General features: G+C 45.2%; 2 protein-coding genes across 2 annotated transcripts in view; both read right to left on the bottom strand.

Moving 5' to 3' along the window:
- Window positions 1-26,380, bottom strand: part of LOC149371592 (cell adhesion molecule Dscam1-like) — a 101,152-nt gene that overhangs the window by 12,413 nt on the left and 62,359 nt on the right. Inside the window, exons 9-18 of the mRNA XM_089565861.1 lie at window positions 25,370-25,660; window positions 23,133-23,252; window positions 22,160-22,339; window positions 20,236-20,383; window positions 19,090-19,238; window positions 17,555-17,686; window positions 14,677-14,844; window positions 14,124-14,194; window positions 846-1,080; window positions 481-573 (exon numbers count right to left, since the gene is read on the bottom strand). Coding sequence (XP_089421987.1) covers window positions 481-573; window positions 846-1,080; window positions 14,124-14,194; window positions 14,677-14,844; window positions 17,555-17,686; window positions 19,090-19,238; window positions 20,236-20,383; window positions 22,160-22,339; window positions 23,133-23,252; window positions 25,370-25,660 — 1,587 coding nt within the window. The remainder of the gene's footprint in view (window positions 1-480; window positions 574-845; window positions 1,081-14,123; window positions 14,195-14,676; window positions 14,845-17,554; window positions 17,687-19,089; window positions 19,239-20,235; window positions 20,384-22,159; window positions 22,340-23,132; window positions 23,253-25,369; window positions 25,661-26,380) is intronic.
- On the bottom strand, window positions 5,173-11,143 carry LOC149371593 (uncharacterized). The gene is made up of 5 exons (XM_089565862.1): window positions 10,833-11,143; window positions 9,180-9,568; window positions 8,554-8,681; window positions 7,322-8,074; window positions 5,173-6,552 (listed from the first exon to the last, which is right to left on the bottom strand). Exons 1-5 carry the CDS (start codon window positions 10,888-10,890, stop codon window positions 5,769-5,771), a joined length of 2,112 nt encoding a protein of 703 aa, XP_089421988.1. The 5' UTR covers window positions 10,891-11,143; the 3' UTR covers window positions 5,173-5,768.

A 26,380-nucleotide genomic window follows, 5' to 3' on the forward strand; every position in this document is an offset into this window, starting at 1 on the left:
CACCCGTGCTACCAAGCGGCCACACGATAGCACAGAAGCACAGTGCAAGGATCATAAAACTCAAGGAGAGAATTGCTTTCGGAATTTCACGCTATAAGAGACAATATTGAAAAAAAAAAATGCTGTATAGTCCATAAAACGCAATTTAGCTTATAAAACGTGGATAGTCTGCGGATTGTATCTCCAAATTACGGTATACAGCTTCTCCTTTTCAGCTTACGAACATTCTCAGCTATACGTAAGATGCCTCCAGACATACAATTTCAGCTCCTAGAATCTCAGCGTTCTGGCCCGCCGTCAACCGAGAAAGATGCCTATTACCGCTCGTTGGCGCAGTAGGCATATTGCTGCGAGAGTAGCACACCAGTGAAGCAAATCATAGTTTCAAGTTTCACCTCCGTAAGCAAAAAAAGTTTACGACTTTCTTTGCTTTGTTAGCTTATTTGTTGTCAACCTCACTCATAGATCAAAAGAACTTACCGTCCATAGGCTGATCTTTAGAGACGTCCCAGCTGAGGTGTATCGAGGACGATGTGGACGAAACTAGCTTGAGACGTGGAGCGCCAGGGGCATCTGCGAATGAATGCAACATTAAGCTTGCCAAAGGGACTCAAAATATGCCTGAGTTCTTTTATTTTTGTCCGAAACGATGCCGCATAACAGAAAAGATTAGCAAACGAATTGTTTAATGTTTGCGGGGCTTGCGTAATCGGGGCAAATAAATCAATGGCGCTGGCGAAGATATATCGCTTAGGCATTAACTTCAACGCTTTCTTTTACTTCACCGGGTATACGCATGCGTGAAATAAAGTAAATAATTAAATTTAACGCATGGTTGCACTTGCCAAAGTCCAGTGTCTGGGCGGCGACCTCCTCCGAGGAAGGTCCAGCGCCTTTGGCGTTGAACGCCTGCACGACGACGCCATACCGGGTGTGAACTCGAAGTTCCCGGAGGTGGCACTCCTGCTGAGATGGGTCGCTTTGCAGTGTCTTGTATGAGTAGGGCTGTCCGCTTCCACGAACGCGGTAGCCCACGTAGTATCCTTGCACAGCACCGTGCGTCTGGTCCTCCGGCGGCGGCTGAGTCGAGGCGGGGAATGAAAGCCAGTTCAGTTGACAACAGCACCGTGCTTTTGGCTTTCGTTCGATTCGGTTAGTTTCCCCGCTAAAGTTACACAGATTGTTGGTGTGGGGTAAATCAGATAGGCAAAGCTTGCACTGCAAAAACAGGGCTATGCGTCTGTGACACTCTGCTTGCTTTGGAAAGTAGACATTGCTATTGTTCTTACGTCTGCGCTGAACCGCTAAATTGTTAATAAATGACAACATGAAAGGGAAAAAGAAAGGCCATGCGCCTGCCGACTAGGGTCAAGGTGACCCCTAACACCTGAGGTAACCAACTGGATATATGGACAAGAGCAGAAAGAAATGGGAAACGAAAACACGCGTAGTGCATACGAGGGACGCGGTGGTATGAAGGATGAAACCTGCCGATGTCCTTTCCACTACCTTCTCTAGTATATCGGACAGATGATGGGAGACTACATAGCATGGTTTGAGCCGTAGCAGTAAATAACTTCTCCAAGAAAAAATTTCAATAATAATCTGCTTCATACTTATTGTGCCTCTTGATGAAGGTGGCCACCTCAACACCATCATTTTGTTGGCTAGTAAAAAAAAAAAAACATTCCAAGCAGCGTTCCAATTACAAAATTACAAAGGGCCGTTCCAGCTCTTCGGCTGGGAGACTACATAGCATGGTTTGAGCCGTAGCAGTAAATAACTTCTCCAAGAAAAAATTTCAATAATAATCTGCTTCATACTTATTGTGCCTCTTGACTAAGGTGGCCACCTCAACACCATCATTTTGTTGACTACTAAAAAAAAAACATTCCAAGCAGCGTTCCAATTACAAAATTACAAAGGGCCGTTCCAGCTCTTCGGCTAAGTGCGAGGTGTGTGCACCAGTGTCGAGAATAAAGCTTAATCGGGTGAAAGAACAGGGTTCGGATTAATTTAAAACAGCTGAAAGTGAGCTCTGTAGCATAAGCTCACTTGATAGGTATGTGTGCCTACTGAAAAAGGCAGCTTATATCAGGGAAATATTGAGCCGCACAGTTCCAGGCTAATGCTGTGCCTTCCTGAGACTCACCGTCGGGCAGGCACAAGTTGCCAACATAGTGGCGCCTTTTTGTGGGGTTTGTTTGAGGCTGTGCATCCTCACACACATGAGGAGGCAGGTATAGCGAAAACGAAGCGTTCTTTAGGTTCGGTTTCATTCACCGACTGTTGCCACCTTTCTTTTCATAATGCGCAGTGAATTCTGGGGTCCCTTTTACGCAAAGTACCTACTTTTTGCTTAAATTTCGCACTGCTTATGTAATAAAAAGCACTTCATGTGTTTTAGCAGACGTGGCGATTATAAAATGGTCAGCAGAGTTCTTATTCACACAGGTACTGCTGAGTACCTGCTGATTTATCCAGGCGTATCCAATCATTGTACATGATTATGGGTTCAACATCCAGATTCTTGATTTTGTGCGATGAACAGAGCTGTGGTAGGCAGTGAATGAAGAGAAGGTGATGCTGGTACTGCATTTACTCTTTTTGGTGCCTTACGCAGCTAATACTTCTCAAGGTTTCCAGCCTGTAATCACCAGAGCCCAAGCTTTGGCGCTCAAACTGAATCGTCCGAATTGCGCCTATTTTGTGTGCCCTTGTCGTGCCTCTTAATCAAGTTATATAGTTTTATACTTTACTAATCGTTGACAGGCAGATGTGGAATCGTGATTACAGGAGCGACATCTTTCAAAACGCGTGCTTTTATTGCGACGTTGTCGTAGCAAGTGGTCTACGGGGCGACAAGTTAATCCTGGACAAGACGTTAACAAAAAAGGTAAGTTTTCTTTTATGATTTGCAAAAGAATCAATACATGAAGTAAAACTAACCTCTAGAGTGCTGGCAAGACTGTTCTGTCAGTGCCAGCAGCAGAAAGACTGGAGCACCAGCCCGGCACCGGCTATCGCCATTTGGTAGCACAATGTTGAGGCCGCTGCGTAGGTTTACTAGAGCTCATCTTGCATTGATAAATCGTTTAAAAATGTGTTTTTTTCTCCTCGAAATGTCGTGAATATAAATTCTAATCATTCTGTCGTCGTTGCAGCTCCTTGGGGCTTCTGTGTGCCCTTCGTGCTCGCTGATGACACGTGACTGAGAGAAATCATAGCCGAATATTTTTTGCATTAGCATAAAAGTCTCGTTGGGGCGAAGCTGCGGCAGCAACACCGGCACTCTTGCTACCTGCCACTGCTGCTACGTTCCAACCGTCCTCCTCTCCCCTCCACCCCACCACCCTCCAGGCATGCAGAGGCCAGCGAATGCCACTTTGGCTAGAGGGAAGTGAGGTCACCAGATCAGGTCATCTCTGTGACGCTCCCATCTGCCAGCCGTAGCAAGTGACAGGTGGTCTACGGGATGAGAAATCTGGTGGTGGTGGTGGTGTGACATTTTTATTCGAACATCCTTTCTGTTAGGCGTTCAGTACATCCTGGGCCAAGGCGACGAGGGCGTGTTGCAGTCTCAGTTCCAGCGAGGCGAGCCAGATGGGCCACGATGGGGGTGGGGGGAAAGGATAGGCGGGGGACTGGAAGGCTGCATGACACTGTGTAAGGCAGTGTTCTATGTCTGCATATGTGTGTGGACAGCTTGGGCACTGAGGTGTGGAAGTGTACCGCTATAGGTAAAGTTTTGCTGGTGTATGTAGGAGATTAAACTGTATTCGGCGAAGAATGCGAGCTTCACGGATCGATAAGGATGGGTGCGGTGGTGGTAAATCAGCTAAATCAAATTTTTTCTGCGCGTAGTATTCGTCGACAGTAAGTTTGTAAGCCCTGACCGCCTGCTCCGTCGGTGGGCTCGTCCATGGGATCCCCGGCGCCCGGTGTATAGTATGGATCTTGAAAAGCCCCAGCGTTGACATCCGCTAAACACATCATCAGCTTAGAATTCTGTCGCATTATCAACACGTAATGCAATTGGATGTCCCTGTGCTTTTCGTGATTTTTTCCTTGGCTGTAGTATCATTTGCAGTAAAAGCTGTTAAGTATCTGTGAAGGAGTCCAGAGTTATAATTTCTTCTGAAGAGAAAAAACAGAAGAATGAAGTATTCATGACCGATAATAAAGAAGTACAACACCAATGGCTTGATCACGCAAAATGTGCGGCCTTAAGCAGCTACTCTAGAGCTGCGCCATAGCGACGACGAGTGTCGAAGGGTTTGACATAGTATGTAGCGGTGTCCAATCGTGCCATCGCCGCCAGTCATGCTCAGGAGCCTACTGCTCAGCTTGCTAGGAGTTTAGTGCGAAAACACTCATGGGGCTCACCAACTGCGACCATGAATTTTGTCAGCCGGTCTTACGGTATTGAGCCGTCGCCTAGAGACGCCAAGTTAATTTTAATTTTTGTGGAATAAACAAAGTAAATAACGCCGGCACTCGGATTGAAATACGTGGCGGCGCGAACAGTTCAGCTTCGCGGGCCAGCGCACCAGAGTACTATGCTATCGCATAGTGAACCGCAGTGGCGGCCTAGCCGTTTGAGCATGCGCCTCGCATGCGGGAGGTGCGGGGTTCGATCCTCAATGCCGCCGGGTACCCACTTGTGATATAATGGGTAGAATCTTTCCCCTGCCTGGTGCCCGGCTTCTTTAGGGTGAAATCTTTGGGAAATCGGTCTTTGACCCCACCTTGAATAGACAAAAAAAACCTTGTGCCATCGCACTCTTTGGCAAGAGATGCCCTTGTCCCATTAAAATTCACCATCATCATCACTTCCCCGAAGTGCAAAAATAAGTGGTATTTCCCAATGTCCACCAAATAATTGCTTTCAGAAGTATTGCCTCTGATCACTTGAACCATTGGATGCAATGTTTTGAGCTAAAGCTTCGCATGAGCACTTCACGTATGTAAAATCATTTCTTACTCGTTGCTTACACAAAAGCTACTCATTCTGTAAATCCAAAGTAGTTCCAGCCGCTTAACTGGCGATTAGTGGCCGAGTGACAGAGCTGCTTTAGTAAGTTTATTTTACTGCATTCTCTGAGCAGTACTACTTTTGTTGCTTTTATTTCTCTTTAGAGAATCTGTAATGAAGAAACAGGCTCTTTGGGCTGTTTGTATCAATTTAGCACCAATAACTGATTTTTTATTTTCATGGTTTGCTTTCATACAGTAAATATGTTAAGGCGAAAAGGCATTCAACACGTATTTTTATGGGAGGAAGAAGAATGCGCAATGAAGAAGTCCATACAAAAAGCTGTTGTTTGAAAATTTTTGTACAAGCAGTAACGCCCTCTCCAAAAGTTTTCACCACATTACGAATAGAAAATTTGATGGGATCCTTCAGTTTTAAAAAATAAACAACCCTATTGAACCAATTCAAAAAAAATTATTTGCTACGCGCTGTGCTGTGGCACCCCATTGCGAGAAATGTTTCGACAGTATAGAAAGGAGAGGAAAAATTGCATGAAACCCACGGAAGGAGTGTTTGATTAAGGTGGAATTCCTGTCTTTGCAATGTATTCCTTGAGTTTTATCGGTCATAAATTGTGGCAGGCAATGTCTTTTATACAACAAAAAATCTCGCGCCAAGGGGCGTAAGTGATGCCGTTAATAAACTTTTGACAGGAATTCTAAACACCTGCGGCTCTTGTCACGAAAACATCGGCTGAGCACCAATTCCTTGCTTTCTGATTAAGGTTGCTAGTTTATGGCGGTTCACTGGCAATTGACGAGCAGAAACAAAACTTCTTTATGCTGGCGCTTTCGACGCAATCTGCCTGGCCCTTATACAAGTTCAGTCTGGAGACGTCCCCCAGCAGTTCCGAAGGCTTTCCGTCATTGTAAGTTCGTACTGTAGTCTCGAACAAGGCCTTACCAGGCAACGTCTCTACATGAAGCAGGTAGTCGAGTGAAGACGCATTCGCGTGTCTCAAGAAGACACGCGCGCTTTTAACCGCGCCGACCTTCAGATGCGCGCACACACTTTTGTGCGGTGCAATGATTCCGTTGATGCTAGCAACGAAAAACGAAGCAACCCGGCCGACTGCTTCACTGCTCGGATCTTCAGCGGCACTCTCCCGGCAGGCGCACCACTGCTCGTCGATGAAGGCCTCTTCGCATGTCCTGTTGAGAGGTACTTCACCGAACAGGTTAACGGCTCGGTCCAGCACGGCTCCGTGGAGATGTTCCGGATAGTCGTCCAAGTCCAGCGGTCTCGGCTTGCCGTCGAAGTTCACCAAACTTGCCAGCGTAGTGTGCACGTCGAAGGGCGTTGTGAGCCGTCTAGCGTTGATGTGGATGGTCCTCATAATGTCCGGATGATGTCGTCGAAATGTGGGAGGGAAGGAGATGAATAGAGCCGGTAACCTGTCTTCAAGCATTCCGGAGTGGGTTTCTCTCACGGGGCTCCATCGATGTCCGTGATCGCTCATGAAAAGTACAACTGTGTTCTGTAGATAAGCTCCGGTGTGGAGGGCCTCGAAAAATGACCTGAATTGGGTAAAACGCGCATAAAGTTAGCGCAATCAGATAGTTATTGCTCGTCCGAATGCACACTGTCAAGCAGTTGAATTAAAATGTCCAGAACCTCCCTTTCCACGCGCGGGGCTGTTTCTATGCGGATTATATTCGACGTATATTAGTTTACAGACATAGTATATATTTAATCGGGTGGTCAACAATGTCTAAGGCCGGAAATCTATTAAAAAATTGAAATCTTGAAATTCTGAGTATATTGGTACAAACTTTTAGATTGCAAAATTGCTGATGTACTGCAGGCAAGTTACTGGATATTTGCACTACTCTTCTACGACTTGATCACCATTTATTTGCTACACAGTGTATTATAAGACTCCAAAGACGCTCGGCCCAGGCGTCTGTCATACACTTCATACATAGATCTTCATTTAAACATGGTCCTCAACATCTGCATGTTGTTTGGTTCTAGGCCACTAATCAAACTTTCAGCTGTTGCTAGAGCAAACAATTGTTCCCACTCAATTATTTACGTCGTCAGATTTCACAGTTGCCTTCACTGCACGCTTGCGAAACAGACAGCGTATTTCTCTTGTTGCCCCACTGACTGCAGCTTTCGACTGGTTAGGAGTGCATTCCTTAGTTCTAAAGTCCCCATCGAGTGGTATCCATTGATGGTTCCAAGATTTGTTGTAAGCCGGGAATTGCGTGACTTAGCTAGTATAGTTCCCATACCTACAATCATCTAATTATATCAGCAGTTGCAAAAAAAAACTCGCCAAACCTGTGAACGTGGTCCACTTGAGATCCTCCGTTGAAGTCATCGTGGGTGGCGCTGTTAAGCCAAACGAACGCGAACGAGGGCCACTTCAGCATTAGCTCCTTGTACGAACGAAGCCACTGGAGCACAACGTCCGTTTCAGATTGGGCACCGACGCACTGATGGCAGTTGAGTGGCTTTCGATGACCAGCCTCCCGCTCGTAAATGCTCAGAAATGGCCTAAAGTAATAATCGGTGGGCTGGCCTAGAAAGCCGTGCTTGAAATAGTTGAATGTGGAGAGATCAGGATTGTCTTCCGCGTATAGCGTGCTCCAGCCGTTGGCCGCGAAGACCTTCCACAGCATTGGAAGGCTGTCAAGATATTCGCTCTCGGTCCAAACTCCGAAAGCCAGCTCCTTTTCCGTGAGGCCAGTTAGAAGAGGCACAAGGTTTGGAAAGGTATTGTCGCCCACCTTAGTGTACCCGTACATTTCAACGGCACCCATTCGTTCCTTCAAGAAGCGAACTGTCTCCGGGAACTGACGGTGAGCGTTCAAGCGGGAGACACCGTCAACTCCTACTATGAGGACGCTGTACTGGTATCCCCGATGCTCCGGCTTAAAATATTCCTTGAATCGCCGCTGGTACGACTTCTTGGGGTGAACGAAAGCGTGGTAGTTGGCGTAGAACATAGTGTCCCCATTGTAGCACTCCACTTTCACGAACTCGTACGGTATTTCCATGCCGTCTTGAAAAGGAATGCACTCCATTTGGAATCTAGAGTACCCAAAGACAGTGCAACATGTTTAGTTCATGGTGGAAAATCTTATTTTTTTCTAATTACTTAAATGGTTATATCTCACCTATAACCTTTTCACCGAACTTGCTCGTTTAACAAATCTCCCCCCTCCCCCTCTGTCAGAACTGAGCATTTTTTTGTTTTATTTTCTGCAATGCACAATAGAATTGACTACTCTAAGGAAATCTCTGATTGTCCTAGGCTTTCAAAGTCTGAGCAAATTGAGTAAGAGAGGAAATATTACCTGCAATACGACTCTGGGCCCATTTTTTGTCAAGACTCAGTACATGGTGTTAGACAAGCAAAACTGCTTTACAGTGTATAGAACAAGCTATCACTTGCCCACCTCTATGCAAGCGCAGTTAGGTATCCAGTCGGAATCCTTTTTGGCTAGACTCCCTGCCTTTTCTCTCTTTTCCTCAATTACTTTAAGTTAATGGAGTACACGACTGCTTACACATTATCGTCATCGCTTTGAGCCTTGACATTTCTGAAGAACGGGCGAAAGCAGCATTGAAAATGGTCCACAGGAGAATGCTGAAGTATTTGCGGCAAAATGGGTGCATTGATATGCAACCTGGTATCCTAGAAAATAAAATAAATATCGCATTAAGGGTTTTTGTTTTACAGAGCTGCACACGTAAACAGCGTGTACACGAAGTATAACGGTTTTACAGCACTCTACTTATGGGCACAGCGACAAAGGTCCTGGCAGGCACTTCGCTCATTGGAGCCAATATAAAAATGTTCGACCTGAATGAAAAAATAAATTTAGTGTTTGAGCGAAATCAACAAAAGCTTCAAGCCTCTTGAATGCTATTGCTTACAAGACGTATGCCGTTTAATGGAAACAAAAAATATTTGGAGAAGAAAAAAATTCGTTCCTTAGTTTTAATGCCTCGGTTGAAATATTATCATAGAAAGAATACATATTGGCTAGAATGCTCTGTTACTTTCACTAGGAAGCTCTAGAAAGACAGAATATATGAGATTATAGTGGGGAACGCTTTTCGCAAGACGTCAAACTTCATTGAAAGTGGCTTTCTTCAATAAGCATGTTGAGAGGTGCCGTAGTGCACATACCTTTGAGAAGGTGAGATTCGGGAATTCCTTTGAGCAGTCCACCACTTCAGCCTTGCTAACGAATGGAGCTATTGATGGGTCCAAAGGGTCCAAGTTCGGAATCCTGCACTGTACAGTGTTAATAACGAAGCGTTTGTCTGGTCCTCGCGCCTCGAGCGAGGCCGCTTTCTTTCGGGCTTTGGAAGGTGCCGTTGTCAGGAGTTTTTCTTCTGCCACCTTTTGTGTGACTGCAGTGATTCCCCGTCTGCCGCCGTGGCTTCGGATGGCGTGGACGTTGACATGAATGTCCTCGTGACTAGACACACCTGGTACCACCCTGAGCCTGTGATGGCTCCGCAGTACGAGAAGAATGAATGCTGAAGCAACCGTAATCAAAACGGCTCCCCTGACTGGAACGATAACACATGCAGCTCATTAGGAAGGTCGGCGGGATATAACTTTCTAAAAGAATGGTAAATATAATACTCGCTACGGCGATAGTACTCAGCTAGAAGTGACCGATGTCAAAAGGCTTGCTTGCAGAATGAACATACTAGATGAAACACGAAGGACTTAGACGCTGTGTGATATTTTAAAATTTCACGCCTAGATTATGATGTACCTATGGTGATTCCGCGTTATAGTACGAGATCTTTTTGTATCATTGCCATGAATTCGGTTGCTTCAGGTTGCATAGGCTTTTCTCTCCTCTTTTTCTAAGCTGCAAGGGATATGTAGAGAACAGACCTCATTCTAACCAACATTTCAAGAACCGAATAGATTTCTAGTCCGCCGACAACGGTTCAGTGGTCGTCTTAGAGCTCTGAATTGAGCCAAGCCGCCGAAGAGTCATAGTGCACCAGAATAAAAATCAGGACGACACTCAAAATACTGTATGTGCTGCCAGTTGTCATTGCAACAAAATATGGGACCTTAAAGACAGCTTGGGGAATTCACTAATTTTTATGCTACCATTTCTTCCACCTCTCGCTGCTATTGCCATCTTCAAAAAGATCATGTCTGCCAGCGGAAGAAGAAGAAGCAAGTGGGGTTTACTGCATGTCGCAAACCTGAAGCAACCTGCAGGGAGAATATGTGCGAAGTCTAAGTACCTAATGCTGGACCTAGAAGCGTAAAAGAGGCAAGGCGACGAAAAAGAAACGGATGCCCTTAGCGCCTCTCGGACGCAATATCTACATTATTTGCAGCGCTAGTTCCATCAGGTTCTTTCCTATCGACTCTTTTGCGCTAATACAGCCGGTATGAATATGAAACAAATTGCTCAGTTTTTGTGTTGGTTAGGCACTTAATAGTGCTTCTACACTGGTTACTACAGCGCGCTATCACCTCAGTACACCCAGTTAGTACTTGAGAACAGCGCCATGCTTTACGCTCACTACCTGCATACAAGAAAACTAAGCAAGCAAACATGCTTAACACGCTTTGTAGTGACACAAATGCTTGTATTTACTGTTTCCTTTTGCAGTTTACTGATTCGCAGGCGGTCTGACCCAGTGTAGTGCCGGCCAAGCACCGTAGTTGCCTGGCGATTCTCCTCTAAATTTGTATCAAACTGTAGCGGACTCTGCTGCCCGCAGCTTCAGAATCGAGCCCCGAAAACCAAAACGCACGTACCGATCTGCCTGCGCATAAAACGTTTGTACCCTCACTTACCTCTAGACGACAGACCGCGCGGACAGGCTGCCTGTAGGTGGAATTTGGAGCGAGGCATCTCTCAACACAGAACTTAGTTTGCACCGTATAAAAACGGGCCTGCAGCACGAGCCAAGGAATCTTGCGGAACACGTCAAAGGAGACGCCAGCCAACGGCGCCCTCCACGTCGCATGGCTCTCCCGAGGTTGCACGCTTCAGCAAGAAGCCATGGCTGGGAGCCGCGGAACCCGATCCGGCTAACGGCGTCGGTGAGACGCGATAACGACACGCGTGGAAAGCGGGAGTGCTTTGACAGCTCGTTTGCACGCGCGAAGGGATGTGTCTCGCAATGAAAGTTCCCGGAGCAATCGACGCCCCCTTGAAGCCGCAGCGGATGTTGGCGTATTCAGCTCTCTAATTGACGAACGCCCCGATCAAAGATGGGCTACATTCACGGGGAAACGGAGAAAGAAGAACCCGCAGCATAGTGAAGCGAGGGGAGCGAAAAGGCTGAACGATGCATTCAATTAACACCAGCAGACTGATGCTTTGACCACGCTTCTTCAGAAGTGTTTGGGTCAGTTATTGACCTATCGGATTGTTTTTTACATCTAGTTTCCTGTATTGTTTTTCTGCGGCAAATATAGTTTTTCAACATTCTTGGACAAAAATTTTGAACATTGGAAAATTATAAGGTACTGGTTTGGAAGCATTGAAGTAATGGTTCATTCTTCGGACGTATAGCGAAATCTTTCTGTTAATGTCTTTCCACCGCTGCATCGAGCAATCAAGACTGCCATAGGAAACCAAGAGGGAACACTTTTGACTGTAGCAAAAACTTTTATAGCAAACAAAATGGCAGGCTGTTGGCAGGAGATCGATTGTTGAAATGATATTTGACAATAAATAAAAAATTGCGTTTATGACCTTTTTTGCGCTCAATAATACTTTTCTCCAGAATTGCTGCCTACGACAATAAAGTGTGTGTGTGTTTTTACACCCAACTCTGCGTTGTCGAATGGAAGCAGAGATATTGGCGACTGCACAAGGTCGTAGTGAGCTCTTGCTTATGAGTTCCTATATCTCAAATGAAGCAGACATAAATAATGAAGTCACAAGAAAATTTTGTCGCATGTGTTAAAACAAGATGAAGTAACGGCCGGCCAGATATTTTGGTTATTTTGGATATTTTGGTTTGGAATTTCTGTAGCGAGTCATCTTTTTATGCATAGATTGTCTCATTTTAATTTCACGTGCCTTCCAGTTGGCAGGCCTAACATGATTTCTAACAGTAGCATAATTGTAAGCTACTATGCTCTTGCAGCCGCCTTCGCGTTCTGACGCTGATAAATGTTAACAAAAGAGCCGAGACACTGGGAACACACACCACGAGGCTACTTCTGACATACAAAATTCATTTCTGTTGATGTGCACTGCACCTACATCCTGTCTTTTATCTATTTTCTTGTCTTCGCTTTGCACTAATTAATCGAACTGTGACGCCTACGTAGCGTATTCACTTCTCTGCTCGCGCACTACGCTGCATTTCAAGCATTTCAGTAATGCGTGCAAAGAAATGATACACGTGAATCGCATGTGAGGTTATCAGTGAAACCTGATACTGAGCACCTTTAGAGCGCTATTCAGAACACCCACGACTATTACCCCCCCCCCCCCCCCCCTCCCTCCCATTCTCCCGCCCGTAATATCTGCAGGGTGAAGTGGCACATTAGCTGTGCTGCACCTCCGGACCTGCTGAACGCTCCAGCTTGCCAGCTAACCATACTTGTAACTACAATTGGCACAATTATTAAAGCACCCATTACAAGGCCCCTTACAAGGCCGCATAGCCCATGCGGCCATGTACAAGGCCGCATAATATTACGAAAGCGTGACCATGAATGTCCTCATGAAGGCACAAATATATGATCATCCAAACGCAACCCGTCCAAACTGGCAAGAAAACTAAGCTTTCGTTTCAGTCCCAACGCGCCGGAAGCGCAGCTGATTGAGTACAACTTCCTCGGCGCGGCCACGGCGCACCCAGTCTTCCGTGTTCCGGTGCATAATTCGCATGCACAGAAGCGCGAGAAAAATAATGAGCCTGCAAGTCCTACAAGAGCGAGGAGCTCGTGACGGTTGTGACGGAACAGTTTGATTGTAAAAGGAAGTACATGATGGAGCACATAGAAACACCAATGAAAAAAGAGCTTGTGGAGCCAAACTCATTCGTTCAGAAGACATTCATACGGTCGTGTTAAACATTTTGTAATTTGTTTCCCGGTTTTTAGACACAATAATACAATATAGTACTACAAGAGAAGGAAAGACCATGCGGCTATATGAATAAAAATGCACAAATAAAAATTCAAGAATAAATTGTGAAACCGTGCTGCTGACGTAGAAAAGTAACGCAAATAGATAAAAACATGAGGATTTGTTTCAAGCAAATGGCAGATATTTCTGGGAGGGGATAAAACAGAATTATCTGAAGAAATATTTTTCCGGTTTGCTTTTCAACCACGACTCATGGGACCTCCTTGTTTATGCATATCCCGAATCCTTGCACCTAGTTTATTGTCATGCATAAAATAAATAAAATAAAAAGTGAATAACTCACTGTAACAGTATTCATGTTTTATAATTTGCTTGAATTTACCGAAAGCAGCGATCTGCTGATAAGCCGAAAACAGGGTGGCAGTTGGGCTGACAGCCATTAATTATTCTTGTGACTCTCGGTCGTGTAATGCTTATGACTGTTCGGAGCACTCCGTTGTTAGGTCTCTTGATGGCACAAATAGTTTGTGGTCGTCAAGCTCACAGAACGATATGGAGGGTTCGTGTTTTAGCCAGTGTTTTATTCTCGAAGTTTTGTTCTACTGACCGACTGGAACAACTTGATTGGTTAAGTAAAAAGAGATAAAACTTCTCTTCCAAATACTTTCCTTATCTTGCAGAGTCAGTGTACACCTAATGCTGTCAAGCGCCGAAACCCCAAAGCCTTGCTCAACCTGAAGGCTCCTTATCAGAAAATGGCGATGTAAAAGAAAGAACGGCAAGAGAAGTCATTTGCTCGAGGTTCAAATCAATAAATGACGAGGAAACAAATTAGCGCCCATTGTTCCTGAACTCTCTTGTTTTTAGCCTTTTGTCTCGTGGAAGTACACAATGGCGGATATCTACCTCCCCGTGTTGCATGTGTAATTGCGGTATAATGCCGCACTGATTGCGGTACCTCCCTAACTTTTTGAAATCTGGAACCTCGTTAGGAAACGTCATTCAGATATAAAGATGTATTTTGCAATACTCACCTTCCACGTGACGTGCAGACTTCGGGAGCCTGTCGGAGTTACTTTGATGTCCTGAGGAGTGCCACTGGGAGCTAGGTGTGAAGAAAAAAGGGAGTTTTGTTTTGATTTATACACGTTTCATGCCTTCTTCAGAAACTGCTCTCTTCACCTTATCACATAAACAGACGCCACCAGCATGATCGCTCTCGTTCGTGAAAAGTGGGTGAGGAGTCGTTGGAGTAGGTGAGGTGAGGAATTCGGCGTTTAGCACAACTCGTCCTTTTCTATTCTAGCCTAAGGCCCAATAGAACAGGTTATCTGCTTAAGAAATTCATTATATCTCACTCGCAAGTGCGTTTCATTTGGATAGTTCCTTAACGCTTATGTGTTTGCAATGGCGCAAACTTTTCTCTCAAATGCAGCATGACGAATATCCTGCTAGCATTGCATTGCCTTTAATTGAAAGTGACAGTCCTAATGTCATTTCAAATTATTGCGAAAATACTCTCAACTTGAGGTAGTTATACGCAGTCTGAATACGTAGAAATAGCGATTTTGAGGCTCTCGCAGATACCTTCTTGGTCTGTGGTGACTATCAGAGGATCGCTGTGGTCGCTCAGTCCGAGGGCGTTTCCAGCGCGGATCCGAAACTCGTACCTGGTGGCTGGACGCAAGCCTGTCACCAAGTACGACAGCCTCGAAGAGTCGTCTGACGACACGTGGGTGTCGTACTCCCATGAACCTGAAACGAAAAAGAAAAACCATGAAATAAGTTCAGGTAACTGGATTTTAAAATCCACTTACGGATTTTGTTTCAGTTGAGACCCACAGATTGATTCCTTTTAATAATTCTATTTCCTGCTTCGTGTTTCCAGTTCGGCATGGAAACGCCTCATTCACAAGTAAATCTAGTTCACCTAAATCCGGCACGGGATAAGGGCGCAAAGGTGGGATATTTCATAAGTTGGTTAGGAAGGAAATTATTTGTTGTATTTCCTGCTTTGTGTTTCGTGTTTTTCTTTATTGTGCTCAGTATTAGGAAATGTGCGCAAAAAAGTAAGAAACGACTTCATTTTATTCATGGAGGATACACTGTCTCAAGAAAGCGGAATTTAGACTGTTCGCTGCCTTTCATTGCCATTTCTATTCGGTATTAGCTCTCCGCCGCTGCTCCTAGCTAAGGCCTGCCAGAGCTCCTTCGATGGAAAGCCTTCCAATTATTCACGAACAGATGCAGCGCTAAACTCAAGTGGCTTCCAGCAACTTCATGTAGAAGATTAAATGTCCAATCTGCTCGATGGAAAGAAACGTGTTTTCATGATCTCTAGGATTTGAAACAGCGGTAACTTATGCATGCTTGAATATGTATAATGGCCATTTCGCGTCCTTATGGTCCTCTGTCATTGGTCACTTAGATATACCCATGGCTTAAAAGTGTCCGCGGAAAGCTACACTGCCATTGGGTGGAAGGCGACTAGACCTCACCGTTGGCTGCATATTGCAGCAAATGGCAGTCAGTGTTAACTTTGGTTTACCTGCTGTGGACAGAGAGAGAGAGTGGCTGCGTATCACAGGCGACGCTAGCCAGTGGTGAGGCCCGGTCGCCAACCACCAATGACCGCGCCGATTTCCACAGACGCTTGAAAGCTGCAGGTAACCCTCAGCGACGAAATACCGAGGCCCTGGAGAACGCGATACGGCGATTTTAAAATGTACATCTTATAGAAAACGGCCCCTGCAGCACAAAAATAATTTTCATAAATTTCCACCGTCACAGCTCCTTTATAGTGCATCGCAGAGCACACAGGCATCTTTCACATTTTGGCTGCCACGAAGCATCACTTTAATTTCCAGCGGAATATTAAACACTAAGCAAGCCTTTGGCATGTCGGATCAGCGCCAGCTGATCATTCCATTACGCCGATGCCAGCCAACCACGCCAGGAGCATAGATGAGAATGAGGAAAAGGGGATTGAGCCAATCCCCCCCTGTGGGTATGTGCCATCTCTTAAGAGGAAGCAGAAGAGCAACGATGCGGAAGGTGACGAGTCAATTTTCCGAATTCACGTAAAAGGAGGTGCAGTTGGGGCACAAAGGGCCTGAACAAAGGCGGTACATATAAAGACGAGCACGGGTAAGTAGGGTGCTTCTCTGAATTTTACTAAGGATGTTTACCTCAGTGGCGGGGAGGTGAGAATAGCACGCAGAGAGATGGGTGAGGTGCACATTAATTGCTTGTAATTGTTGCCGAAGGTGCTTTTGTAGGGTAATGCCTCAACAGTTGTAGGTGGGCTGACCCAGAAGAGCAGAATCGATCTCTCGTCCTCGGGTTCATCAGCAGAGAGCGCTAACTAATAAGGCAAACAGGCGGGTGCCGCTGATGAGAGAGCTGACGTTCCGAAGCTTCAAACAGCGCGAAGACCCTTATGAATGCCAGAAAAAAAGTTGAACGTGCTGCCTAGTACTTAACGAGAATAGCTGAATGCAGGGGAACCCAAAAGAACATATCTCGCATGACGTGGTAGCAATACGGCAGTCGATCATGGCTGTGATCCGTACTCCGTGCTTAAGCCACCGCTTTTTTGTAGGAGCCCGGCGCATGTCCTACGTGTCGCCACACAACAAAAGCTGCGTATGTACACGAGCAGGCTGTCAACTGCTGTGAAAAACTGAAAGAATCTGGTGTCTAATAAATAATGTTCATGCTTATGATGTGTCCCTTGAGGCTGCGAGGAATACTATATTACCGGTTGTCTCAAGTTAAACATTGCTTATTTTTATTTATTAGTGCCTTCGTTGCTTCATTAATGTGTATTAACGCGCTGTACGTTCAATCTCTTGGGCAAAAATTAGCGCAGCACAAATTCGTTCACAAGTCAGAAAGACACAGCAACATGGCCTGTCCTATCCTGTTTTCTTACTAGCGAACGTCATTATCTTGCCCTGATTTTTACCCAAGAGAATAGAGAACCAACTGGACCCCCAATAATATATAGTGCTCGCTTTTTGCTTAGCCGCAGTGAATAGTGGGATAATCAGCCGCGTCGAGGCATGGTGTTTCCTTCGTAGCATCACCTTTCCTTTTTATTGTATTTTATATTATCTTCTTTGTTCATTTCTTTATTTATAGTCCCTTAGATTGTAATCCCTACTCCTGCGTAATGCCTTTGCCTGAAAGTTAACGGTATGCAAGAAATAAATAAACAGTAAATGATGCAGTCATATCAAATTTCATTGATCTCTTCTTTCAGTGTGATTTTTTCTCGCATACTAGGCAGTCTCTATAAAGAGGTAAGCCTAGCGTCGGTTACTTGCAATAACTCCTTGCTGTTAGATCGTCAGAGACAGTGTCATTTGCCTTTTTAGTCATACTTCAATGACGCAGTATTAAAGCGTCGGCAGCAAGAACGAAGCTAATCCCTTAAGCAGCTCTCTTCGAAGCAAAGGCTTACCACTGGGTGTCTTGTGTTCAAGCAGGTACTTGATCACAGGGCTGTTTCCTGAATACGGTGCCAACCACACAATGGCCACGGTACGACTCGTCGTCTGTGTCACTTCCAATCCATGAGGCTTGCCCGGAGGCTCTGCAGAAAAATAAAGCTTTCTGTTCATCGTGTTAGAGAGAGGCGCTCCAATAAAATGGTTCAAAAGTAGAAACAATGCAGGGCACGTGCTTAGACATCGCCTTGATGGAGTATGACGGAATTTGGTTCACAGCTGGGGAATAATAATCATGATGAGAGAGGAAGAACACTATCAGTCGCACCTAAAGTTATTATAAACATGCAAATACAAAAAGGGCATGCGCCCGAACGCATCACAGCGCCACCTAACGGCGCTTCGAACTGTGTCTGGACGAGCGCTCGGCCACGCGGGGTTGAATGGGTTCAGTAAGGTCCATTGCCTAATACAGTAAAGGCAAGATGATGCCGTTGCTAACGGAGAAATCATATAAGGGCTATTCTACCAAGTTTCCTTTATACAAGTTTTTAAAGGGAAAAAAAATCCAATTAGTGCCTGCACTTCAGAATCCTCGTATAGAATAGAAAGAGAGGAGATAAGAGGTCCTAATTGGCATCTCTGTAAAGCTCACTATATCAGCAAATGGACACCCAATTTATAAGCTGATAATTTGAGTCGTAATAATTTGACGAGCAACACAACTCTTCCTGTTAATACTGCAATGGATTGGAACACACTTCCTTTTCTTCTGTATTACACCGCCTCCTACTCGCCATGTCTTCTCGATCGGTTTTTCGTGCAGTGACTTCAGAACGGCGCTATATAACAGTCCACAGACTAAGCACATTATCCTTGAGTTCGTCTCAACTTTTTTATGCCCAAAATGCATTGTCCAGCAAACACTTTCAGCCGAAGTATGGTGGGATGGGAGTGATATGAAGATTTTTTTTTTAACCTTGTCTCCGCCTTTGGGCCAGGCGGCTGCCACAGGTGACGCGAATAGTATGGCGAGGGCTCACAGTCACCAAAGGTTGGACACGCCCAGGCCTGCATCAAATTAAGTAGCTTCTTCTATGTTAATATCAACTTAAAATGAGGCCACTTAGTGCTGAGAGCCTGATTCCATAAGCTACAGTCTTTAGCAGAAATTTGCGGTATTAGAGTGCTCATGAACAAATTTACTGTTCCGCTGCCTCGCACTGAGCCGCCTGTTACCGATACTAGCGAATAAACCTTGCATGCGCCCTGCCATTTCTAGGCACTTCAAGCGATCGGTTCGGGTCGCTTTCCCGGTGTAAGCCTTTTCACACACAAGCATCCGGCGAACTTTTGCTGCCGGCTGTACATAGGAAAATCGTTTTGAGCTTGTGAAGGCAGCAACGTAAGCAACAAAGAGCAAGTGCAAATAACCCCATATTTGTCGCACGTCTTTGATAATCCACAACAGAAAATGCTGACGAAGAACTTTTCAAAGAGTTCATATTTCGCATGGCGTGCCAAGCCATCCACGTTTCGTGGAGCTCACCCTGAACGATGAGCTGGAACACGGCGCTATCGCTTCCGAAGGCATTCTCCGCATGGCAATCAAGGGCTGAGGAATCCCGTCGGTCCGTGTTGGAGATTCGCAGCACGGATTGCGACCATCCTTCGCCAGAACTTTCTTGAACAACGTACCTGCGATAAGCTAGTCGTTACTGGTGAAATGTAGAACGATATATGAAATGCGGGTACCAACGTTTTTACGCGGTGGAAAGAACTGCGCATGCAGGCAATCCTTCGGCTTAAGGTATCGATACCCGCCTCCGTTATTTCAAGGCATCTGACTAAACGGCACTCTAATATCGGAGGCCTGGTACGTTGGTGGACAAACCAGGCCTTGAAATTCATAAAATAAACACTGTGTATGCCGTATTCTTCAAGGTTTTGTGTTAGTGTATTTGGTCCTTAAAGCTTTTGCAATGCAACTTCTAGTGATTGTTTTCATTTCTAAAGAAATAGCACTTCAGCAAGAACACAAGCGCCGAAAGACAGTAAGATTGTTTAAATATCTGCAGCAAACGTGCATGTCGCTGTGATTGTTTTATTATCTCGGTACTTGAAAACTTGTAGTTCGCACACTAGAGGTGTGAGGCACGTTTCTCCTAATCAGCTTTTTTCGCTCGCGCTTACAACAGGCACTTTTGTCTGCTAAAAACTTAATCGTTCTGTCATCCAGCTTAGTCGATCAGCTTTGAGATTTCTTGATTTGTTAGTAATTCCTTTCGTTGCAAGTAAACGGGATCCTAATGTATTTGGTTATGTTATTATATAATGAATTTATCTTTCACCCTCAAACGACGATTTAACCAACCAAGGATTGTTTGTAGGAGGCACTGCCTCCAAAAGTATAAGACACGTTTCAAGCCTGCGCACACAAGTCATCAGGAATAGGCTACAAACCGGTGCAGAGCCTGAATATTTTAAGGAAAATATGAACGTAGCCACTGAAAGGGATGAAACCGATCAATACTAGAGTCAAAAACGCCCTCTGTGTTCACTTGCATATTGTTTACCTCCTCTTACGGATTTCTGATAGAAGAAATCAATCAAACGGCTGTAGAACCTGCGGCTTTCTATATCAAACAAACCTCTACACATGGGTTTCCAAATATTCGTTTTTCTCAGCACTCACCTAGGGTCCAGCGACGGGCTGAATTCCCTGCCGTCCCGTGACCAACTGAGACTGATGGGTGGTTCTCCCTCGGCCCTGCACTCCAGGCGTGTCGGTTCTCCGCGCCGCACTGTCACTGCCCGGAACTTCCCCTCGAAGTGGGCTGCCACTGCACTCGTACCACAAGGTGGCTGTCACTCATGACGAAGTTCAACAGAAAATGCATAGCACATCACTGAAAGATGAGGCCCAGTAACGCTTAGCTGCCTCATTCCCATAAAAGATGTCTCGTAGCGGCAGAGCTCAGTGGCATGTTCAGATTTTTTAAACACAAACAATTTTTTTAGAGATGACAGTTCCTCTTCCGACTTGTTGAAAAGAAGAGCCCCATTTCGAGTAAAGCAAGATGGATTGCGCATAATGGAGATTTTCTAGAGAGGCAAGACGGGACGAGCGGAAACTTTCGACTGAGGTTTATTGAAGGAAGAGGCAATTAAACATACTCGCCAAGTAGAGGCGACGAACCATCTATAAAACAGGTTAGAAAAAGAAATAATGTCAGTGGATACGCACTTCACAGTTATAAAGTCCGATTGAACATTCTGGTGCTTTCAAGTGATGGAATACCCTTGCCGAATTTCTCGTGCCATTTTGTCGTTGCACATGCACAGAGTGTAAACTTGCTTTAGCAGAGGCTTGCATTTGTAGACCAAGCAGTGCACCGGCAGCTTTTATTGCTTCTGGTACTGAATTCAACTTTCATGCTCACAGAAGGGAACTTTGATACAGTGGCGTGTTTTCACTCTGTAGGCTTTATATTTACTGGTTGTTAGTTCTTAAGCTATTTAAGTGATAACTTTAATGGCCCCTTTAATTTCTTTTGAAAACGTTTCAGAGACTGCCTGCACGACATCTGGAAAACCAGTCGCCTTTAGCCTTAATCTGCGAATCGAAGCTGAGCTGCGTGGCATGTTGGCAGGAATATCTGAGTCAATTCTCATTATGCTGCATAAAAATCATTCTTTTAATGGTTTCATAGTAATCGGATTAATTGAACAGCAGGTTCTTTCTTGTACTCAACCAGAAAGGTCAACAAACATGCGTGCACATAAGCTGGTTCGCCTGTGTGCACGCATCGGAAGAGATACCATCGAGAGCTACATGGCTGCGGCATAGTAAATAAGAAGCGCGCTACGTAGATTGACAAGTTGCAGTATTATAACCAATACTCTTGACATGAGACGAAGTCTACAAACGGCAAAAAGTCCGCTGTATCATTGTTTCCTTTGATTGTGTTTGTCAAGTTAATTCGACACTCGAAGCAGTGTCACTTACCGAGTTTGTTTTCCCACAGAAATGAGAGGGTTTGCTGCAATAAGCCAAGATTCGGCAGTGGGGCACTAAAAATTTTTATAGAAGCGCATTTTGTCAGAAAGAAACAGAACGTATCAGTGACCCGTCCAGCAGACTTTAGGACCGCGAAGTTCGTTCTCTCAAAGCCTCAGTGACGCGATTCCTGTTCCTATCATACTTTTAAATAATCTCCAGCGCCGCGGCTGGCAGTATATGTATAATTATTTGTTGCTCAAGTAAGGCTTCGTTGAAATTTGGCGGTGAAATAAAATCTACTTTTAAACTTGATATGAACTACCTTAAGCCAACAACGCGTCCTGCCGATTAGCATTTCACATAGCACCCGCTCGAAAATGTGGAAAGTCATCTTTGTTCGGTGGATGAATGTGAAGCACTAGTGAAGAGGCCACCAAAGGCCTAATACAGGGACCTACGTTAGCTGCTGTTCTTGAGTCTCTTCAAATTTTTTGCTACGTCTTGCTGCTATGTTGAAGCTCATAGGTCTTAACAGACCGTCATTGACCGCTGACGCACAAACAAGGATATTTAGTTCAAAGGTGGTTACATCTACCCTGCTTTTCTTGACCCTCACCATGTACGCTGAGCTTGACGACGGTAGAGATGCCGGATCCGACCCCGTTCTGCGTCTGGCACAGGTAGCGACCGGCGTCTGGGAGGTCGACTTCGTTGATTACGAGCGAGCCATTTTCCAGCACCCGCAAGCGAGAACTACTGGTGATAGTCGTAAACTGTCGAACGCCGTCTTCTGAGACTGGAGCCCCGTAGGAATGCATGAAACAAAATGATAAAAGTCTTTGGGCTAGCTGGCGACGAACTCATCTCCTTTTCATGTGTCTCACTAAGGGGGAAATGCAGAACTGTTTAGCACTGATAATGTATTGTGTTAGCAAGTTTAGATGCCCATCACATTCTCTTTTTGTTTCGAGAGCAAACACTACCCGCCCGTACAGCCATTCGCGCCAAGAGTACGAGAAATCAAATGATAAAATGTAAACGTCACATCTAAAAGCATTGAGCCTCTAGATGCAAACATTTGTTGATATCTCTTACTCAAACGATTCTAGTCTTCATGCGTACATGGCAGTCCTGTTCCAGTGTTTCTTTTCCGAAAAACTGAATACCACTTAAGAGGCCAGTGTCATCGCGGTCGCACAGTCATGATGGTCATTTATGTGGGTATGAGTAATGCACTGAGGGAATGAGGGCCGTCATCTAAATAGACAGTGATTACTCACGTACGGCACTTACTCTAGAACACTATTGTGAGTCCTACGCTTGTTCATCTTACGCTTGTTGTGGACTTTGAAGTTTTCAGTAAGAACGATAGAGCGCGACCTTTTGGCTGTTGCTGCTTTTCACTACAATTAATAGTCCTAACAGGGGAATGTCTCTCGGACGTATAATGAAGGACTATGAAAGGATCACTCGTAACAGAGTTTCGGTCTCTCTCAAAACCCATTCTCAGGCAGCAAAACTGCGGTTGGAAATTTGTACCTACATTTCAACTAATATTACTTTTTCTTCTTTGTTATATGTATACTCACGGCGCTCTTTTTTCCACCGTACAACAGGAACCGGGAAACCGTGTGCTTGACAGTCGAACCTGACGGGGCGCCCCAACACAGCCGCCTTGTCTGCTGGTTCGTGGCGCCACCGCGGTCCAACTGACGGGACAAGGAAGAAGGCGAAGGCAAGAAAAGGCTTCAAGGTAAGTAACAATAACCACGTAAATTTTTATTAAGTAAAAATAATGTTTCTAAGAGGTCACAATGGGGAAAAAAGAGATGAGGGCAACTGAATCGTCAAAACAGATGCAAAAATGCCAAACCCAGGTCGAGGGCATACATTTCAAAGCACACACAACCTACGCTCTGTAACCGATCCTCCGAGCAAAAGTTAACTTCAGACGGTTGCATCATCACTCCAAAGCTTTGCGCTTCGTGGAATAGCGTGCCAATGATCGATCTCGCTCAGGCAGACTGGTACATGTGTGAGCATGATATTTTGCATGGACGTATTACCTGGTCAGTGGGATGCGAAAACGAGGCTCGTATCTACGGCGGCGTTTTATTTTCCTCTTCAAAGCAACTCTTAGGTTCATGCAATTTATGTTTCCAGCGTAAAAACGTGCGGAATGAATACATTCCTGCGACCACACAAAATGCGTTGTGAAGCACAGATGTACGGAGTTAAGTGCTCAGCAGCCTTAGAAGTTCCTTGAGCAAATTTCGCTTCCTGAATGATCAAAACAGTGCACATGGCCGTACGCAGCTCTCTAGTAGTGACGCCAACCTCAGCACTTTTTAGCCAACACACCAATTTCTTGTGCTGCAGCAGAGATAAAGGATTGCTTGCCTCGAGTTCACCCAGATAGCGAGATGGGGAATATCTTAAGCGCCACTGGCGTTATACGAGTGCTTGGGCAGGTCTCTGTGGTCTGCTGGACTCGCATAATTATATGCATGTTGCCTCCGGACGCCAATTCAGTTGTTTTTTTTTTCATTTTCAGCTGCAGCAAAGCGTAAAAAGCTTGTACGTGGGTGGCAGTTTGCTTGCTTTAATTCACATATGTCGTTTACAGTCTATCTTTACGACTCGCTTCCAACTAAGATGTTCAAATGAAAGATGCAGTGTATGGCCACTACATCTACAACTGAAATGACGATCTGCCTTCGACACCCACCACAGACTATATAGCATATCGGCCCCACATGAAATCGACAACAGCGCTGTTAGACGCTCAAAATTTTCCTCATTATGTGGAAAGGTGCCTCCATCGCCTTTTGCGACACGTGCGATCCCTCTGTCGTCCTCACTAAAGTGCATTAACTTACGCGCCACATCTGCTCAGGCTGAGCACCAATACAGGAGGTGACAGCGAGCTCTACAGATGCAATGTGGCATGATTCTCGGGTGCACTGCATTTCTTTATGGAAATGACTGCTATCTAAGCTCATTACAGTAAACGCAGTATCATCCACAGTCAATATCACGTACGGATTTCCAAAGTGTTTTTCAATATTAATTAATTTTATGCCCACCTCAGGAATAGGCTAGCGCAAGGCACGATTATGATAGAATTTGTTCAATATGCCATTGAATATTAAAGAAGGAGCTGCTGGTTGCGATAGATTAAAATTCAGGATTACACCACGCACCTGCCATGATAAAGTAGTTTATTTATAAAATTGCGTTTCTAGGACAACTTTGAAGAAAGTGAGAACTTTGTATTCTCAACTACTCTGCTGTTTTACTTATTTTACAACAGTGTAAGCTCTAGGTGGGGGTACATTTAACATTACGTTGGAAAGACCCTCAGATTAGGTGTTTTCCTTACGCGTAGTTATCTGCTCACTATACAGCTTAGACTAAATCAAGAGAGTCAAGGCTGACAGTTACTGCCACTTGTTATGCCGCCCGTAGTTGAATACCATTTTTATCACATTCTTGTGCAGCTTGCTGGGTTTACTTACATTATTTCCCTGTCACTTCCCTTGGTCCTTATACACCCGCATTCGTGGTTATCTTGTCTTTTTTAATGCGTGTTTATTCACTTATAATTGAAGTACTCGCCCATACCTTTAAACATTGTCTTGCGCATGTGCCCATTGGGTGGTGTAAGTATGAATTTATGCGCTCCATTTGAGCCGTCTGCCTTGCTGCAGAGAGCATACAAGGGCAGTAACTGAACGGTACAGAGGCCCCATCTCTCCATTGCACAAGTTTTGAAAAAATCCACAACTTCTAAACATCTGGCTTTGACGAAGTCAAAGATGCTCACCGCGCACTAGCATAGGCGCAGTGTAGTTGGCCGAGGCGGCTGGGTTTCTGGCGACGCACGTGTAAAGGCCTCGGTGGAGCACCTGTCGAACGGCTGCGATGGACAGGAACGAGGTGTAGTCGTTGGTGCGTGCCACCGTCGCGCCCAGCGTCCGCTCGTCCAGTGGCCGACCATCCTTGAGCCAACCGATGGAGATGGGCGGGTCCCCGTCCGATACAATGCACGCTGCACCCGCCCGCTTGCCCTCCGTCAGGTCGTCCGGGAAGTTGAAAGGGCTCACCACGGGAGGCGCTGCGTGAGCGAACCAGATTTTAAACACTTCACGATCTCCCATCCCACTTGACTGGAGGCATTTTTTGCTCCTTCAGGCACAATGATCAGTGCCGTGCTACTGTTCTAACCGGCAATAAACGACTCCCACATTCCGCGTATATGCATGCCGGTCCATGTGCACTATGCTACTATAGGCGACTAGGTTAACCGTATGTGTCCGTGGTTTCAGTCTTGCGTACTCAGGAAATGGAGCCGACAACAAATTATTCCCATAATTTATCGTGACAGAAGGTATAGCATACTGTGGCATGGCTGTTAATTTTAGTAGAAAACGGTATTTCTAGTCGTCTGCTTCATTCATTATCGCTGTCTTTATCACTTTGCTCTAAGAGCACTTTATTTAGTCCAAAATGCTTCACACGCTCCGCCAAAATTATTACCGCCTTAAAACTGCCGCTGGCGCTTGGTATCTGCACACATACCGATCACAACAATCGCCATGTTGTACTTGACATAGAGTATGGTTCGTTTTTGGGAGAGTACATTGCCAACATTTCCTTGAAAATTTTAGAGCGTAATGTCAAGAAATACGGTTGCATCATTACCTCCTCTCTGTAATGCTTAGACACCGTCGAAAAGGTCTCTGAAACGTATAATTCTATGTAGACGCGTGTATAATCTGAAAATGCAATGTATCAATCCAGGAAAATCTTGGCGCTTGAATTCCTTGTGCTTATT

The sequence above is a fragment of the Amblyomma mixtum genome, chromosome 1, assembly GCF_055824585.1.
Source record: "Amblyomma mixtum isolate Tamu chromosome 1, ASM5582458v1, whole genome shotgun sequence".
NCBI lineage: Eukaryota > Metazoa > Arthropoda > Arachnida > Ixodida > Ixodidae > Amblyomma > Amblyomma mixtum.